Here is a 19,503-nt window from a genome sequence, read left to right as displayed (position 1 = left end):
GCGTCCGACTTCGGCTCAGGTCATGATCTCCCGAATCGTGGGTTCAAGCCCCACATCAGGCTCTGTGCTGACAGCTGAAAGCCTGGAGCCTGCTTTGGATTCTGTGTCTCCCTCTCACTCTCACCCTCCCCTCCTCTCTCAGAAATTAAAAAAAAAAAAAAAAAAAAAAAAGAACTATTAGAAATATTAGAAATTTAACAGAGAAATTGGAGGAAAAGAAAGCATGACATAATACTTTGCCAGAAGACCAGTCAGACACCAATTATTAACTAACCAAAGATGAAAGGACCAAAGCTGGTCAATAATGACTAAATGATTTTGCAACTATCAGAACTTTAAATTTTTTTTTAATGTTTATTTTTGAGAGAGAGAGCGCATAGGGGAGGGGCAGAGAGAGAGGGTGACCCAGAATCTGAAGCAGGCTCCAGGCTCTGAGCTGTCAGCACGGAGCCCGGATGTGGGGCTCGAACTCATGAACCTGTGAGATCATGACCTGAGCCGAAGTCGGTGCTTAACCAGCTGAGCCACCCAGGCGCCTCGCAACTATCAGAACTTTAAATATACCAAATTCAAAAGAAAAATACTGAGCCAGTGGTACAAATTAGTCAACTGCCTTAGACATTAAGACACCTTTGTCACTATCTTTACAGTTCTTGAATCTTTAAATCCCCAAGGAAAAAGATTATAGAAAGTATTTATAAAAATAATAAATAAGGGGGTGCCTGGGTGGCTTAGTTGGTAAAGCGTCTGAGCCTTAATTTCAGCTAAGGTCATGATCTCACAGTTCATGGGTTTGAGCCCCGCATTGGGCCACAGAGCCGGCAGCGCGAAGCCTGCTTGGCATTCTCTCTCTTTCTGCCCTTCCCTGGCTCAAACTATCTCTGTCTCTCTCAAAAGAAATAAACTTAAAAAAAAAAATGATGATGATGATGATGATAATAAATATGAATCCAACAAATATTTATTGAGAGCCTACTATATGTCAAGCACCCTGCTAGGCACTGGGGATGCAGCAGGAAACAACTCCGATAAAAATCATTGCCCAAACGATGGTCCCAATGTTGGTGGTTGACAGTGGCTAGGGAAAAAAACCCATGCAAGACAGAGATGAATGAACCCTTGGTGCCCTCTGCTGGCCCTCCTTCAAACTGCAACACATCCCACTACCCTCTCAGAATCAACAATTCTTACTATAGGAGTAGGTTAAAAAAGAGCGTTTAGAAGATACTTAGATCTTATTTAAAATTTTCTAATGACATTCTGATATTGATGACGCATAATCCACGTAATAGTAGCTGACCACTAGGTGTCACGAATGTTCCGTAATATTCTAAAATCGTGCCCAGGGTTGAAATCCTTGAAAATATGCAGTGTGTGACCTTGGGCACTCATTTAAGACCCCGGGGCCTCAGCTTTCATCTGTGAAATGTGAGTGCTGAACTCCAGGTTTGTTGCCAGCCTCAATATTTCTACTTGAGCTCAAACTTTGTACCCCACACAGATTGCAAAAAAACTTGGAAAAGTGTACTAGACACAGCATAGGTTCAAAGAACATGGTATTGATTTTGATTGAATTAGCTCCATTTTACTTACTGGGTAATTCTAATGGTAGACCAGGGAAGAGCAAAAACCAAGCATAATTTGACTAGCAACACATTTGACTAGGTTATACAATGCTAATAGGCAAGAGGGAGAAAGGTACGCTGAATTTTCAGCTAGGTGGATTTGTAGCTCACTGGAAAAAAAGGAAGCCAGAAAGCATTGAATGAATGGGTCTTAAGAGCCTGGAGGAAATTTTCTAATAGAAAGCCAGAGCTAAGTTCTGAGCACTGTCCTAGTCAAAAGTTTTAATTCACGATCCGGTAAGAAGAAACCCTACCAAATACGTTAGATAGAACAAAGATTCAGTGATCCTGTCATACCAAAACCAGTAAGACAAAGTATAATAGAGTAGGTATAATTCTGATATGTAGGAAAGCCTGAGTTGGCAGATAGGCAACTGAAAAGAAGCTTAACTGACAAGGAACTCCATGTAATAATAATATGTTATTATAAACTCACCATGTGCCACACACTAGGCTAAGCCTTTATAAAAATTATCTCATTGTTTTTTTAAAAAATTTTTTATGTTTATTTATTTTTGAGAGAGAGAGAGGAGAGAGAGAGAGAGAGAGCGAGCACGAGCAGGGGAGGGGCAGAGAGAGAGGGACACAGAATCTGAAGTAGGCTCCAGGCTCCAAGCTGTCAGCACAGAGCCCGACACACGGCTTGAACCCATGAACTGGGAGACCATGATCTGAGCCTAAGTCGGAGGCTTAACTGACTGAGCCACCCAGGCTCCCCTAAAAATTATCTCATTCTTTACAACAATCCTATGACACAGGCATTATTAACACCATTTTACTGATTAGACAGCGGAGGCTCAGAACTCAAAAGCAAAACAACTGGGATGTGGCAGAGTCAGGGCTCAAATCCAAGTCTTTGAGACAAAGACTATAAACTCAGATTGCACAAAGTGAATAAATATATGGGTCAAAGTAGGTCATGATCCCATTGACCCTCCACTGCATCCTCACTCACTGAATCAATATTTATCAACAGTATCTCTGCAAAGCACTGCACTAGGAGAATGTCTAAAAATGAACCTGGACTACCACTTCCAGTAAGAATAAATAAAGGTACATTTCCCTATTCCTCCTGTTGAGAACAATTCAAAACCCTGGACAAATGAAAGAAAGCTCTAAGAGGAGAGAAGATTGTGCAACTAGGGACTTTAGGACCCAAGGGAAAAACATGATGGTGCTGAAAGAAAAGAACTGTCAACCCCAGAATCTGTATATCCTGAAGAAATAACTTCCAGGATGCAGTAACAAAAAGAAAAACTAGAATGTGTGGCCTAAAAGCATGGTTAAAAGAAGTTCTCTAAACAAAAAGGAAATGATGAAAGAAGGAAACTTGAAAGGAATTGGGTTAGAAGGAAAAACAAGGTAAGCAACAACATTGGTATAAATAATAGGCTTTCTTTCTCTTCTCCAGTTTTCTAAGTTATGTTTGACAGTTAAAGCAAAAAATATAGCACTGTCTGATGTGGTTCTATACGTAGGTAAACACTTAGGAAAATTGTGTTATAAATGGGCAAAGGTAAAAGGATAAAAAGAGCTGTAAATTTTCTGTAATCCATTAGAGCTGCTTAAATGACAACACCAATAGGCTGATAAATTGTGTGTATATATAATGTAATATTTGGAAAAGTCACTATAGCTCTACAAAGAAATACATCCAAAAGTATTAGAAATTATACAATATGTTCAAGTAACCCACAGGAAGACAGGCAAAAAGGAAACAACAAAATGAAAAAGAAATAGAAAACAAAAAATAAGATATCAGTTTTAAGCCATGATACATCAATGGTTACATTAAATGTAAATGGTTTAAATATGCTAATTAAAACACAGATGTGGGAAGAGTGGATTTAAACAAATATACCCAACTATACGCTGTCTTTGCAAAACTCACCTCAAATATAATAATAAAAAGATAGGCTGAAAGTAAAAAGAAATACATCATGCAAACATTAAAGGAAAGGTAGAGTGCTACGTTAATATCAGAAAGAGTAGACTTCAGAATAAAGAAAATTACCAGAGACAATGAGGGCTATTCTATACTGGTAAGGGTCAGGCCACAAAGACATAGCAATCCTAAATGTGCATGCGCCAAACAACAGAGCTATAAGATATGTGAAGCAAAAACTGATAGAACTGACAGGAGAAATAGATAAATCAAGAATTACGGAAGACTTTCACCATCCTTCTTTCAACAATTGATAGACAGGAAACCAACAAAAATATGGAAGAATTCAACAACACCATCAACCAACAGATGATTTGGGGCTAAGGATAATTTTAGAACACTCCACCCAACAACAGAATATATATATTTTTCCCCCAACTGCATGAAACATACACCAAAATAGACCACTGTCTTAGGCCATAAAACAAGCCTCAACAAACTTAGAACTGAAATCATAGAGTATCTTCTTTGAACACAATGGAATCAAATTAGAAATCAATAACAAAAAGAAAAAAAATCTCTAACCACTTGGAAGCTGAACAAGGTATTTCTAAGTAATCCATGAAGCAAGGAGGAAGTGTCAAGGAAAATGTTTTAAAAATACGCTGAACTGTGGGGCGCCTGGATGGCTCAGTCAGTTAAGCGTCTGACTTCAGCTCAGGTCAGGATCTCACGGTTCATGGGTTTGAGCTCCACATTGGGCTCTGTGCTGACAGCTCAGAGCTGGAGCCTTCTTCGGATTCTGTGTCTCCCTCTCTCTCTGCCCCTCCCCCCTCAAAAAATAAACATAAAAACACTTTTAAAAAACTTTTAAAAATACAAAATAAAAATACGTTGTAATTAAATACAAATTAAAATACAATACCTCAAAATTTGTAGGACACAGTTGAGGTAGTATGGAGGGAAATTTATAGCATTAAATGCCTGCACTGGAAAAGAAAAGCCTCAAATCAATAATATAAGCTCCTTACTTCAACAACCTAGAAAAATAAGAGCAAAATAAACCTAAAGCAAGCAGAGGGAAATACCAGAGTAAAAATGAATACAGTTGAAAAAAGAAAAATAATAGAGAAAATAAATGAACCAAAGAGCTGATTCTTTGGAAAGATCAATAAAAGATCAACAAATTGACACATTTTATTGTTGTTACTGACAGAATTGACATATCTCTAGCAAAACTGACAAAGAGAAAACAAGAGAAGACACCACTATCAGAAACAGAGAACATCAGGGGTGCCTGGGTGGCTCAGTTGGTTGAGCGTCCGACTTTGCTCAGGTTGCGATCGCACACTCGTGTGTTTGAGCCCCGTAGCAGGCTCTGCACTGATGGCTCAGAGCCTGGAGCCTACTTCAGATTCTGTCTCCCTCTCTGTCCCCACCCCCCCCTTGCATTCTGTGTGTGTGTCTCTCTCTCTCAAAATAAATTAACATAATAATAATAAAAAAATTAAGAACAAAAAAAGAATCAGAGAATATCACCTGACCTACCAACATCAAAAGGATAAGAAAATACTACAAATAACTACATTTATAAGTTTAAAAATTTGGATAAAATGGACCATTTCCTCTAAAAACACAAACTACCCCAACTCATCAAATATGAAATAAATAATTTTAATAGCTATATAACTATTTTTAAAATTAAATTTGTAATTTTAAAACTCCTCCCCAAAAATCTCCAGGCCCAGATGGTTTCATGGAGAATTCTACCAAACATATAAAGAAAGAAGTAACACCAATTCTTTCTTTTTTTTGCAAGTCATGGATATCTTAAGAGAGAGAAATAACACCGATTCTACATAATCTCTTCCAAAAAATAGGAGGGAACACTTCCCAGTTCATTTTATGAAGCTAGTATGATCTCTGATACAAATACCAGAGAAAGACAGAACAAAAATAGAAAACAGCTGACCAATATCCCTCATGAATATAAATACTAAAATTCTCACAAATTATTAGCAAGTAAAATCCAGAAATGTATAAAAAGAATTATACACCATGGCTATGTAGGGTTTATTCCAAGGATACAAGGTTCGTTCAAATATTTGAAAAGTGATCAATGTAACTCGCCTTATTAACAAGCTATTATTCTATACGAGTACATGTGAATCTATAATTACCTTTAAATAATTTTGAAAGAAAGAAATAAAAGAAAAGAAAGAGAAAAGAAAAGAAAAGAAAAGAGAAAAGAAAAAGAAAAGAAAAAGAAAAGACGAATGAACCTGCCTTCAGGAGACCAACAGAAGATGTAAGTCTACCTACAACAGAGGTTCTTACCTACTGCCTTAGAAATATCTAGAGAGTTTATTAAAAGTAAATTCTTTGGGCCCACATCAGACATGGGTCCATCTAACAGGATTAATTCTGCAAGTTTCTCTGTCATTCTGACAATTAGCCAAGTGTGGGAACCCAAAGGGCTAGGACACAGGTAACGACAATAAAAGGGTGTTAAGGGGGATGCCAGGAGAAAAGATCTCACTGCATTAAAAGATGAAGGAAGTTGCATACGGGCTGAGGAACATGTCAAGAGTATTCCAAGAGGAGAGTGTGCCAGGCAGAAAGGCAAATGTGAGCAAAATGCTGGACCCAGATAAAGACTGGGTTCAGGAAGCGCCAAATAATCAGTTGGTCCTAGAAGAGAATTCATTTTTCTCTACACTTGTCACCATTCACCATATTATCTATGTGACTCTATATTTATGTTACATCCAACATTAGGATGAAGCTTCCCAAACGCAGTGCTTTCTGTCTATTTTCTCACTGCTTCATCCCCAGGTCCAGAACAGTGTCTGACGTACAACAAGCAGTCAACAACAAATCAAACGAATCTGTGAATGAACGAATTTTAAAAAATAAAATAAATAAATAAATAAATAAATAAATAAATAAAACACTATTGATAGATTGGGGACAAAGCAACAACCACAACAACAAAACACCCTCAAACACGCTAAGAAAGTTGGCCTTAAGTGGAACCTTGAGATTCAATTGCAGGAGTATGTATATTGGATCCAAAAGTAGATCAATTAGGGGCACCGAGGTGGCTCAGTCAGTTAAGCATCTGGCTCTTGATTTCGGCTCAGGTCATGATTTCAAGGTTGGACTCTGCACGGTGATGGTGCAGAGCCTACTTGGGATTCTCTCTCTCCCTCTCTTTCTCTGCCCCTCCCCTACTCACGTTCTCTCTCTCTCTCTCTCAAAATAAATAAACATTTTAAAAAAAAGTATATCAATTAAATTCTTTTTTTTTTTTTAACTTTTTAAAAGTTTATTTTGAGAGAAAGAGTGAGAGAGCAAGCAGAGAAGGGGCAGAGAGAGAGGGAGAGAGAGAATCCCAAGCAGGCTCCACACTGTCAGCACAGAGCCCAATGTGGTACTTGAACTCACGAACTAGAAGATCATGACCTGAGTCGAAACCAAGAGTTGGATGCTAACTGACTGAGCCACCCAGGCAGGTGCCCCAGATCAATTAAATTCTATCGTTCCTCCTAAACCTCTTTAAAGCTCCATTACTTAGTTGCCTCTTGTATGTGTCAGGTGCTGTATATACATAACCTTTATTCTCCTGCACCCTCTGAGATGGAAAAGAAATCAGCAACTAGCCCAAGCCACTTTGCTGGGAGATCGTGCATCTAGATTGGACCCCACACTTACCTAGCTCTAAAAAGAACTTACTAGTTCAATTGCACCAATACTGCCTAGTATGTATTAATGAGGCTCGTTACTAACATTTATTTCAGAAATTTAAGTGTATGAAAAAAATTTCCAAAGAATTATATGACAAAGTGTAGGTTTTCAAGAACTCATGAAAAGTCCAGTACCTTGGTTGACGCCTGGTCATACTGTGCTGTCGTTCTCACGAGTTCATCCCTATTTTTATTCAAAACTTTCTCTTTTTCCATTAATTCCACTTTTGCTTTCTCCAGTTGGAGTTGGAGTTCTTGACATTTACTCGCGTGGCCTTTCGTTTCTTTTTCTTGTCCTTGCAGACGTAGTTCCAAATCACTAATCTTGCTCCTTAGCTCTTAAACCACAAAGTCCACACTTTAATTAATATGTATTTTTCACCAAAAATTTACATCTAAATTCAGACGGTGTCATTTATGTTATTACTCTGCTCTGAAACCTTTGGTGGGACAAATATCAATCGATTCACGTTACACATGGAAGCTACTTTAATTGGATTTAATTTTAATGGTTAGTCTCTATTGTCATTTGTATTCTAGTATCCCATAGGAAGCAGGGGAAACAAATTTTCTGATGTTTTCAGAGAAACTTGGGAAAGAAAATGGTTTTCTAAAAATCGTGAAAAGTACCTAACTGAGGCTGCAAAAAGTGCATCCCATATAATACCCTACATTAAAACTACCACTTGATTTTATATACTGGCGAACTAATATTTGTTTTGTGCTCATATCATATGCAAATGAGTGCTAAGCAGTAAAAAAATCACACTCCCATATTCTCTGGTAGCTTTCCTCCAGTGAAGATCAAGACAGTATGAACCTCCTATACTGCCAAAATTAACAATAATTTTTTTTTCATTTTTTTCCCTACATACACACAATATTGGCTCCAAAGACACTGGCAGTGGGACAATTCTCACCAGTGAACATTGACGGTGATTTTCAATATATCATAGCACTGGAAATTATCAGAGTCTGCAGAGTAGACTCCAAAACACCACCTGGTACCCTTGGCTGTCAGCTGTAGCGTGGAGCCATGGCCAAGGTTACAGGTTTGCTCCCATATGGACTACCTGGCAGAGCAGAGCACACGCCTCACCTCTGCCCAAAGCCAGGCCGACCACAGGCTTGTTGCAGGGGCCACAAAAGAAAGTCAGATGAGAAGCCTGGGGAGGGTCAACTGAAATCAACCTACTGACCCTACTTCTGGAAAGACAAAGCCACTCAGCCTACTTTTGAAGGCTTCGAGGCACCAGCTTTTTAGTACAAATAAAAGTATATTCGAAAATTGTGGTATCTTTTAACACAAAATAGTATTTCCCATCACCAGACTGAGGTGCTTACTTCCAACGTGTCCAACGAAATACATGAGCACTTCTTAGGACTAGAAACATCTGGAATCACCTCTGAAATGATCTTAGGAAAATTTCCTTTCAACTTAATTTAGCTGAAAAAGTTACCTTGATTCTGGGCTTTTAATTGATCCAAAAGATGAGAATTGTTAGAATTATCACAGAAACTGTTACTCGCATCTCTTTTCCCTGTTTGCAAAGTTGATCTACTTGGAGTCATCTCTTGTTCCCCAAAAAAAGGAGATGCAGAGAAATCTCTCCTAATTGGAGTTTTCAGTGCACCCGACGGAAGCCGACTAGGGGTCTTTTCTTGTTGCCATGAGAACACGGATGATGAAGTCTGATGCCGTGCAATGTCCCGGTGGTTCATTGTACTTTGAGGAATAGCCTGACTCACCTTCTGTAAAGATAGAAACTCTTTAGAGCCCTTTAGACTTCTCAATATTCAATGCTATTCATTTTCAGATAGAACATAAAGACAAAATACCAAGAAGTCAACACTTCCACCGTGTACCAACAAAGAATGTTCATCGAGTCAAGGGAACCATTAAGTGCCAATATCCAGTGAAGGAACTTTCTAATGGTTAGACTTTAGCATTGAAGGATTAAGCCACTACCATCTGAGTTCCAATCTATTAAGATGGGTTCTGCTTTTATATTTATTTTGCATCCCTCATATACTCCATTAAATACAAGTGAGTATTCACTACCATTTGAATTCTGAAATTTGGTTTTCCTATGCCTGTCCTTGGTCGCCTCCCCCTGTAGCTTTGCACAAAGAGAATCAAAATTAAATATTAATCTAAAGAACTCTTTCAAGAATCTCACTTTCTACCATACCACTCCAAAAAAATGACATATCAGGTGTTTTATATTATATATTACACATTTTTGTGGATTTGCTACTGCTTTGAATTTTTTTTAATTCAAGAATACAGTGTTTTATTAGTTTCAGGTGTACAATGATTCAACGATTCTATATATTCCTTAGTGTTCCTCAAACAAATGTACTCTTAATTCCCTTTATCTGCTTCTTTTGTTCTTCTCTCTGCCTCCATTCTGACAAATATCAAGACATGGCCATAGATGCTGCATTAAATTCTTTATAACAAAAGCTTTTCTTGCCACAGGGAGAGGTTTCCTGTTTGTAGAGACTTGAATTCTTCCATCAAAAAAACTCTGGGCATCAATGTCAGAAGAATGGGTACCAATGACTGGACTGGACTGGATAACAAAGCACATGATATTTCTAAGACAAACCAGAAAATTACTGTTGAATTTTTATTCATCTTGAGAAGCAATACCTTTGCTATATATCAGAATCCTAATGACATTCAAAAAAGGCTTAGAGGCAGGAAAATAATTAAAATTGTTAAAGCTCTAGGGGCGCCTGGGTGGCGCAGTCGGTTAAGCGTCCGACTTCAGCCAGGTCACGATCTCGCGGTCCGTGAGTTCGAGCCCCGCGTCGGGCTCTGGGCTGATGGCTCGGAGCCTGGAGCCTGTTTCTGATTCTGTGTCTCCCTCTCTCTCTGCCCCTCGCCCGTTCATGCTCTGTCTCTCTCTGTCCCAAAAATAAATAAACGTTGAAAAAAAAAAATTAAAAAAAAAAGCTCTAATAGGTACCTTTTGGCCCTCAACATTTAAGGTATCTACTTATAAATTCACCCTTAAACTCTTTGCTGAATTGTCCCATCTCATGGAGTTCTTATGTTTAGCAGAAACATAAGTTTGCAACATGAGGTGCAAAACTGGAATTTTGTTGTTGTTGTTGTTTTTCTTTTTTTCTTTTTTATAGCAAATAACATCACACAAACAGAGACAGTAAAGTTAGTTCTACAGATACCAAGTATTTTGGGGGTCAGACCCTAAGCTAAAAGCAGGGGTTTCTAATACCTGTATTTTGTTTCTTTTGTTGACATTAAATCTCTTTGCCCACCTGTTTATTTACCAAAATGGAATTTAATACCCTGGTCAGCAACTTATTTAACAGGAATGGGGAGATTACCTTAATAACATTCTCCTCGAAATAAACACTTCATAAATAATGACCTTCAAACCCCATGTCCCCCGTGGCAATCCCCACATTCCATAAGGAATGAATATGAAGCAATGGCCTCCGGGTGATAAAGCCAGACAGAGCGTCTGGAATGACTCTGCTCCTAACCTCTCCTTACCATTAGATCTTAACAGGGAAATAATTATATGGTTACAGTTTCTATAGAATTTGATGAACATCTGATGTCTAGGGATAAACTGATCTCCCCACTCTATTTTTTCACTGCTACTTGTTTTTAAAACCGAACAGTGATTACAACTAACGTAACGAGCCAGCACTTTATCTTCTCAGTGTAAGAAAAATGTGTCGAGCTCTACGTACACCAGATTTTTCTCTAACCTCATATTTCTGTATATCAAAGTACTGTTTCTTCAACCACATACTCTATCGTGAGGCCCATAATTAACTTACCTTAGCCTGCAAGGCTTTAACCTCTGCTTCTAATCTTTTTCGTTCTTCAACTTCTTTATTATATTTTTCTTTTAGATCTTCGTATTTGGAGCCTAAACAAAGACAATGAGAAACAGTTTGACCTCGGCCACTGATTTCATAAAGGAATTCACAGATGAACAATCATCACAATAGTCTAGAAGTGAATATCTTGCTTGGTACACGAAGTAAACAGAACATCTGGGTTTGGACAACAGACGCTGATCAAATTACTCAAGTATCAAATTATAGAGACATAGGTGCTTTGAATATTCTCAACCTGAATTACTTTTAAAACACACTGCAGGATAATAAAATGAAAAGTTTGAAGGCTTAACTGGTGGCTCAGTATGGCTCAATAGATACACAAATGGATATATTGCCCATGCAATGCCCAAATTAAAAAGTTTTTTTTTTTTAATGCTCAAATTAAAGTTGAATTCAAAGATGAATTAATTGATTTTTTTTGCCCAAATTAAAATCCCAATAAAAGAGCTATGAAGGGAAAAAATCCTTACCACTGTAATGTTGACTTGGTGTTAGTGGAGTTGCAAAAATTTTTTGTGGTGTAGTGCACGGATGCAGAGAGGCATCTGCAGACTGTGCGGCTTGGTGGCTTCTTTCAAGTTCAGATTTACATCTGTTCGAAAAGGACCCAAGAGGATGCCACATCAGAGCAAATGCTACAGAATGCCAGCACTACGCTCCCAGAGAGTGATAAACTTACAAAAAACCCATCCCTCTAAGAATTCTTCAGCACTTCATGCACCCAACAGACATTTAATAAGAACTAACTCATGTGACAGACTCAGCCCCAGTCGTCAAAGGCACTCAGTGTGGTCAGGGAAACAGAAATATGAACCAAGAATTCCAGTGGTATAAAGGCTATAATGAAGATCTGTAAAAACCACTATGGTAACAGAGTTGGGAGGCTGGGGATATATTCTGAGCAAATTTTGTATTCTAAGCCAAAGAAAGACACAGGAATATTAAAACAAACAAACAAACCCCCCAAACACCCAGAACTTCAGAAACATCGAAAGAAACTGGTGTCGCCGAAGCATGAGCTCAAATCATGAAACTGAATGACATCACTTGTGATGTGAAATCATTACAAAAATCTTACAAATACCTGCCATGAATTTTATGACACTTTAAAAACATAGACACAAAAATCCAGTTAACGTAGTGCATCTAGAGAAGACAGGGCTGGAAACCGTCACAAAGAAATAGGAAGCTATACACTGTATATCCCATTCTGAACGCCTTTCAGATCAGACAGCCTAAGGGAATAGAAGACTCAGATCTTGCAAATCTGTAACATTTGTGATTTCAGCTCAACACAAGAAATGAAATGAACACAGTATAGAATGGCTACTGACGTGCATGCGACAGTCTCTTGTGGACTGTTGGCTACATATAAGGTGTGAAGAAAGCAGTAAAGAAAGTGCCCCAGTGCCCTGGCTCCACCCAGTTCCAAACTCAATCTGAGAAGGAAGAAACAATGTCTGGACTGAAAAGGACTACTCAGCAAATCAAATCATCACATTTGAGCTTATGGTAGGTAACAGCACCATCCAGTAGAAAAGGTTCTACTAACATGAAAAGAGCAATAAGAAAAAATGAATTTAGTCTTAGTTTTATACTTAACTCAGTATTTTCAACATACTATCACTTCAACTTGTAGTCAATACTAATTATTGACTAATACAAAATACTATTATTTTACATTTCCTTGTACCAAACCTTCAGAATTTAGTGTGCATTGTATACTTATAGCACTACTCAATTTGTAATAGTCACATTTCAAGTGCTTAATAGCCACCTGTAGCTAGCCACTACCACAAGGAATAGTCCAGATCTATAAACTACCAAAGGTATAACAAGTTTGGCAATTCTAGAGATGAATTTAAGAAAAAAATTTTTTTAGTTTATTTTTTTGAGAAAGAGAGAGAGAGAGAGGGAATCCCAAACTAGCTCTGCACCATCAGTGCAGAGCCTGATGTGGGCCTTGAACCCACAAACAGTGAGATCATGACCCAAGCTTAAATCAAGAGTCGACACGTAACTGACTGAGCCACCCAGGCACCCCAGAGATGAATTTTAAAGAATCTTGTAAAATCGGGTGTTTCTTTCCCCCTCAAATTCACGTTTCATCCCCCTTTCCCTATGTTCATTTTTTTTTTTCAACATTTATTTATTTTTGGGACAGAGAGAGACAGAGCATGAACGGGGGAGGGGCAGAGAGAGAGGGAGACACAGAATCGGAAACAGGCTCCAGGCTCCGAGCCATCAGCCCAGAGCCTGACGCGGGGCTCGAACTCACGGACCGCGAGATCGTGACCTGGCTGAAGTCAGACGCTTAACCGACTGCGCCACCCAGGCGCCCCCCTATGTTCATTTTTTAAAAGAGTGTATTTATTATAAATACTAAATAAACGTATGCCCTTCTACTATTTCTATAAACCTTTACTCCTCCTATTTCCTATGGAAAAAAACAGAACAAAACACAAATTGCCGCCAAAAAAAAAAAAGCACTAAATTAAACGATTTTCTGTATGAGATCATCAATACTCAACAGTTTTTGACCAACATTTCAAATGGTTCAAACCTAACGTGTTTGAGACCTTCCTGAAACCTAATCAGTGGCCGCTGATGGAAAAAATAAATTTCTGTCCTGTACTTGAAGGTTACCAATGAGAATTTGAAAATACATTCAACAGTTTTTGTAGTTTATAGTTGTCACATTATAGACAATTGTACTCTTCATAGTTTTTATAGTCTCAAGGTTAGTTTATAAACACTTATAAACATCTATACCTATGTCATAGATAATAAGAATACTTTTTTTTAAAGTTTATTTATTTTGAGACAGAGAGAGAGAGAGAGAGAGAGAGAGGCAGGCTGAGGAGGGGCAGAGAGAGGAGAGAGAGAATCCCAAGCAGGCTCTGAGCTGTCAGCACAGAGCTCAATGCGGGGCACGAACTCATGAATTGCTAGATCATGACCTGAGCTGAAATCAAGAGTCAAGACATTCAATCCACTGAGCCACCCAGGCATCCCATAATAAGAACACTCTTAAACTAAATGTGCTGTCCTAATCCCACAATGGTGACAATGGCAACTGTAACAACTAATGATAATGTTGACATTTACCAGGGTGCTAGGTGTCATGCACAACTCTGAGCACTTTGTATCTGCAAGTACCGCTATCAAATGTCACTTTGCAATAAAATAGAGAAATGTATACAAAAGTATGTTTATCTAAAATATTAGAAATATAAACATTTCTGTCTAAATTATGAAAACCAGTATTTCTAAAACCAGCAGCCAAAACGTGCTTTCAGAGAAAACTATTCGGGCCTTCTGAAATCAACTTCCGACTTCTCTAGCACCTGTTTTTCAAAAGCACCTGCCTATCTTTCATTCATTTATTCATTTGACAAATATTTGAGGGCCTACCACTGCCAGGTGCATGGGGCACAGTGATAAGATCGACAAGGTCCCTGTTCTCATGGAGGTTGGTACAGCAGACAACAAACAAGAAAACAAAAAACTCAGTGAAATAGAAACGATTTATCATTCTAACATGCAACTTCTAGGTATGGATAGGAAACAAAATTATAAAAAGATTTCTGTGCACCTAAGTTCTCTTCACAGGAAGACAAATCAGAGTCATTGCAAAATGTCTGAACTTTCAAAAATATGTTTGAGAGGTAGGTAGGATTAAGATTATTGCAGTTATGTTAGGAAAAACAAATTCCTTGGTATCAAGATATTTATTAATTACAAAGGGGAAAACAGTAACTTCCCAGTTACTATTCTGGGTTCCCAGAAACCCAGACACCACCTTAGCCAGGTAATCAGAGTAAAAGTCATGTTAAATCATGTTACCCTGATAGTATACACTGAAACAGAAACATCATTACTTCTGTGGTATTCTCACCCAAAATTCATAACCTGAATCAGACCCAGTGGTTCTCAATCCAGAATGATTTTGTCCTCCCAAAAGACATTTAGCAATGCCTAACGACATTTCTGATTGTCAAAACTTGCAGATGGCATAGGTGCTACCGGAATCTAGTAGGTAGAGGCCAGGGATGCTATTAAGGACACTACAGTGCCCAGGACAGCCTTCCACATCTAGTCTAAAAGAACCATCTAGCACAAAATATGAACCATGGCATTGCTGAAACCCCTGATATAATCAGTGAGAAGAACAACAGAGAGACCCAAATTGAGGACTATTGGACAGAAGAGCTGATGAGTTAACCTGTCAACAGCTGCAGGGACACAAAAGGCAAGAAACTGTCACAGCTTAGAAAGAGACTAAGACAACATCAACTAAATGTAATGTGGGATCCTGCATCAGATCCTGGTAGGGACATTACCGGAAAAACTAGTGAAATGCTAATAAGGCCTATAGTTTAGTTAATAGCATTGAACCAATGTTGATTTCTGGTTCGGTCATTATGCTTTGGTTATATTGGATGTTAACTACTGTTTCTGTAAACCTAAAGTTATTTCAAGAGCACCTGGTGGCTTAGTCAGTTGAGCTCTTGATCTTGGCTCAGGTCATGATCTCATGGTTCCTGGGACTGAGCCCCATGTAGGCTCTGTGCTGACAGTGTGGAGCCTGCTTGGGATTCTTGGTTTCCCTCTCTCTCTGCCCCTCCCCCACGGGCACACTGTCTCGGGCTCTCTCTCTCTCTCTCAAAAATACATAAATAAACTTTAAAAACAAAGTTATTTCAAATAAAAAAACATTTTTAAAAAAAAATTTTTTTTTCAACGTTTATTTATTTTTTTGGGACAGAGAGAGACAGAGCATGAATGGGGGAGGGGCAGAGAGAGAGGGAGACACAGAATCGGAAACAGGCTCCAGGCTCTGAGCCATCAGCCCAGAGCCCGACGCGGGGCTCAAAACCACGGACCGTGAGATCGTGACCTGGCTGAAGTCGGACACCTAACCGACTGCGCCACCCAGGCGCCCCTAAAAAAACATTTTTAAAAAAACTTCTGGGTGTGTATCAGCAGAATCAACAATGGGGCAACCTACTAAAGTCCATTTTGCTTCCAGTCTGTATTACTCCTTGCTATTTTGACCAAATTCCACTATTAAAACAAAAAGGTATCATTTATAAGCTAGCATTTAGGTCCTACTAGATTTATTTTGACTGATGTCTCAAGTTGTTTGAGGATTTCTTTCTAATGGTAAAGAAGTCAAAAGCACCATTTTTTATTGCTTAAATATGGCACTGAAACTGGCAAATCGGTTATGTAATGCTTCAGATAGAAGATGGGGATCTCAGTAGGAAGCTCTTCTTGAGTTTGCTCCCTTCCCTCCCCAGCCTAGATTCCGTGGCACAGGATTTTAACCACTCTCTTCGCAGCAGCCTCAATTATCCATTGTCTCCTATCCCATGACCCTGGCTGAAAATAACCCTAAGTCAAACCTCCCATTCACATTCTTAGCATTTACATCGCAGATGCCGACGGGGAAATAAAAAGTGTACAACTCTATAGATGGGTCCCACTATCAACTCCTAGACTCCAATCTCAGCTAGACCCTGAGTGTTCCCAGGTCCTTCTAAAACCCCCTACTTCTCTTATTCTCGCAACAGCTTTTCTACTCAGAGGAAACAGAAGCCATCAGTGTTAGCCATGCTTTCACTCCCCTCCGCCTTTTCAATACTCACTGTTGAGAGATTTGGCGCTATTTATTATACCACCCAGTAACAAACACAGTGTCTTACACATGAGGCAGCTTAATAAACATATCCTGAACAAAGAAATAAATAAGCAAAAAGCCATTTAATGAATTTATATAGTACTAAGCCATGTGACGATAGGAAGACAGAAGAATTACTTTTCCTCAAATCATTGTTTATTCCACTGGGGGGAAAAAACTGCAATTCATAATTATATCATTAAAGGAAAAGATAAAAATGCATCTGACGAACACGTATAAATGACATCCGTAAAAATACCATTCAAAAAATTACCTTTTCAGTTCCTGTTCCAGTTTTTCTATTTGTTTTTTGCTGGAGTTCAGTTGTCCTTCTTGGAAATTCACTTGTGACTCCTTGACTTGAAGTTCATGAGAAATTTTCTGCTTGGTCTTCTCCAGATTCTCACATACTTCCATCAAGCTCTGGTTCTCCCTTTTTAGGTTTGCACCCTCAGTTTTTTCCTGCTCAACCTAATGGAGATTGTGCAGAAAGAAACGGGTCTCTTACTTTGTGACTCTACCAAGCATTATTTGTAAATCTGAGCTCAACACTGACAACTAATGTTTCTGAGATGTGGTTGCTATAATGCACATGTCAGTGCTTCACGAAGAACACAGAAATTTTAAATGACCCCACCTGGTAGCCTATAGACAGAAAAGTTCTACAAAGTCATGGATTACATTATCTTTGGTCAGGGCTACACACGTACCTTTCCTAGAAAGGGAGCCTTTAACGTCCTTTCGAGATAACAAAATCAAAAATAAACCCTATAAACCTCCCTTAGCAATTCATTTCAAAGTCTGGCTGCTAAACTCAGTTATTATAAAAATTCTCCCACTAGTGAAGACATTTTAGAAGCAGTGACTATACCACTACCTTGTTGGCTCATGCAGAGGTAAGGAAGAAGCACTGTTTAAATTTTTCATTTTCTATTTTGTTTTAAGTTTATTTATTTATTTTGAGAGAAAGAGAGCATGAGGGAAGGGCAGAGAGAGAGAGGGAGAGAGAAAATCCCAAGCAGGCTCCGAACTCCTACATGGGGCTCGATCCCATGAACCATGAGATCACGACCTGAGCGGAAATGCTTAACTGACTGAGCCACCCGGGCACCTCTAAGTTTTCATTTTCTAGCCCAGAAGAGAAGAGGACTGGGAATACCAAGTGAAAAGCCCACTATCAGAAAGTGATATCCATTTGGACTGCAAAGGGCTCTAACACTAGCCCCTAAATTCGGAGCTGGAGAATTTTGGCCATGTGGTACCGAGTACAAAAGTAATTTCCAACGTGTGGTCCCAAACGGAGTTAAAATGGAACTCAGCAGCTCTGAATCTTAGCAGGTAAGCAGAAATGAGGACACAGGATGAAGAAAATGAGGCAATTAAAATACAAATGACTGAAAAAAGGAGAGGGGCGGAATACCACCTGAAGACAGCGTGATCGTTTGTCTCGAAATTTCAGACCAAGCTCAAATACGTGACAAGGTTTCAATACCAGCGTTTCACTGATACCTTCTGTTTCTGCTTCTGCAGTGCGGCCTCCAGAGTCTCAAGCTGAAACTGCCGTTGCTGCCTTTCCTTCTTCAATTTGTCCAGCTGTCCTTCCAGCTCTTGAATTTTCTGGAGCGCTCTCGTAGGCAGACCCTCTTTCCATTCTTCCAAAGCCCAGCTCATTTTGCTCTCCTTTCTTTACTATTCACGCATTTATAAGTAAACTGAAAAGAGTAAGCAGACTGTTGGGCTTAACACGGTAAAAGGAAACTTACAAGTCTCAGAGACTAGGGAGTCTCTAAGGAGTTGCAAAACTTCGCATTTCAAAAGATAAGGAAGTATAACATCTATCTTCTCCATCCTCTGAAAGGTTACACCAAGAACTCTGAGGGTGAAGTACAGAAGATGCTTGTTCGGTTTCCCTGGCTTTGTTTTTCCTATTTCTCAGATTTCATTTCTGAGCTACCTTCCTTCTGCCACTCCATTTGTTTTTATTACACAAAACATGAGTATTTTGCTATGAGGTCTCAGGTGAAATAGATCCTATAAACAAATAAAACTCATGCTAAGTTATTTTGCAAATGCTCTTCTTTCCCTCTTCACATCATTGCCACATCTGGGAAGCCTTCCCTGGGGAGATCCATAACCTGGTCATATCTCCTGGTCATAGTCTCTCATGACACAGCTACCCTGTCTCTCCTTCCAAGCAGTTATGTGTTGAGCTAATGCATGAGTGAACAAAGAGTGAGTGTCGTATTGGTGCTAGAGTCATTGCACAATGCAGTAAAGACATGCTCCAGAGAGACCTTGATGAGGAAACCAGTATATAGACTCAGTGATTCAAATCCCAGCTCAGCTGTGTGTGACCTTGGGCATGTTATTTTTTTTTTTTTTTCAACGTTTATTCATTTTTGGGACAGAGAGAGACAGAGCACGAACGGGGGAGGGGCAGAGAGAGAGGGAGACACAGAATCGGAAACAGGCTCCAGGCTCTGAGCCATCAGCCCAGAGCCCGACGCGGGGCTCGAACCCACGGACCGCGAGATCGTGACCTGGCTGAAGTCGGACGCTTAACCGACTGCGCCACCCAGGCGCCCCTTGGGCATGTTATTTAACTGCTCTGTGCCTTGGTTTCTGCATTGGTAAAATATGGGTAATAATGGTGGTGACTTCCCAAAGGCTTACAACAGT

At 39.2% G+C, this 19,503-nt stretch overlaps 1 protein-coding gene across 3 annotated transcripts in view; it reads right to left on the bottom strand.

Annotated features, from left to right (window-relative positions):
* The window catches only part of CENPF (centromere protein F), a 63,297-nt gene that overhangs the window by 41,946 nt on the left and 1,848 nt on the right, over positions 1–19,503 (bottom strand). For 2 of the 3 annotated variants that reach the window (XM_040446461.1, XM_040446462.1), the window contains exons 2-7: positions 18,334–18,536; positions 17,099–17,295; positions 11,612–11,733; positions 11,076–11,167; positions 8,717–9,008; positions 7,392–7,594 (exon numbers count right to left, since the gene is read on the bottom strand). In XM_040446461.1, coding sequence (XP_040302395.1) covers positions 7,392–7,594; positions 8,717–9,008; positions 11,076–11,167; positions 11,612–11,733; positions 17,099–17,295; positions 18,334–18,495 — 1,068 coding nt within the window. In that variant the 5' untranslated portion in view covers positions 18,496–18,536. The remainder of the gene's footprint in view (positions 1–7,391; positions 7,595–8,716; positions 9,009–11,075; positions 11,168–11,611; positions 11,734–17,098; positions 17,296–18,333; positions 18,537–19,503) is intronic. The other variant, XM_040446463.1, reaches the window with a different exon arrangement.

Source organism: Herpailurus yagouaroundi, unplaced genomic scaffold, assembly GCF_014898765.1.
Source record: "Herpailurus yagouaroundi ecotype Mexico unplaced genomic scaffold, PumYag 195, whole genome shotgun sequence".
NCBI classification, from domain to species: Eukaryota; Metazoa; Chordata; class Mammalia; order Carnivora; family Felidae; genus Herpailurus; species Herpailurus yagouaroundi.
The sequence above is the reverse complement of the archived record's forward strand: the minus strand, read 5'-3'. Positions and strand labels throughout refer to the sequence as shown.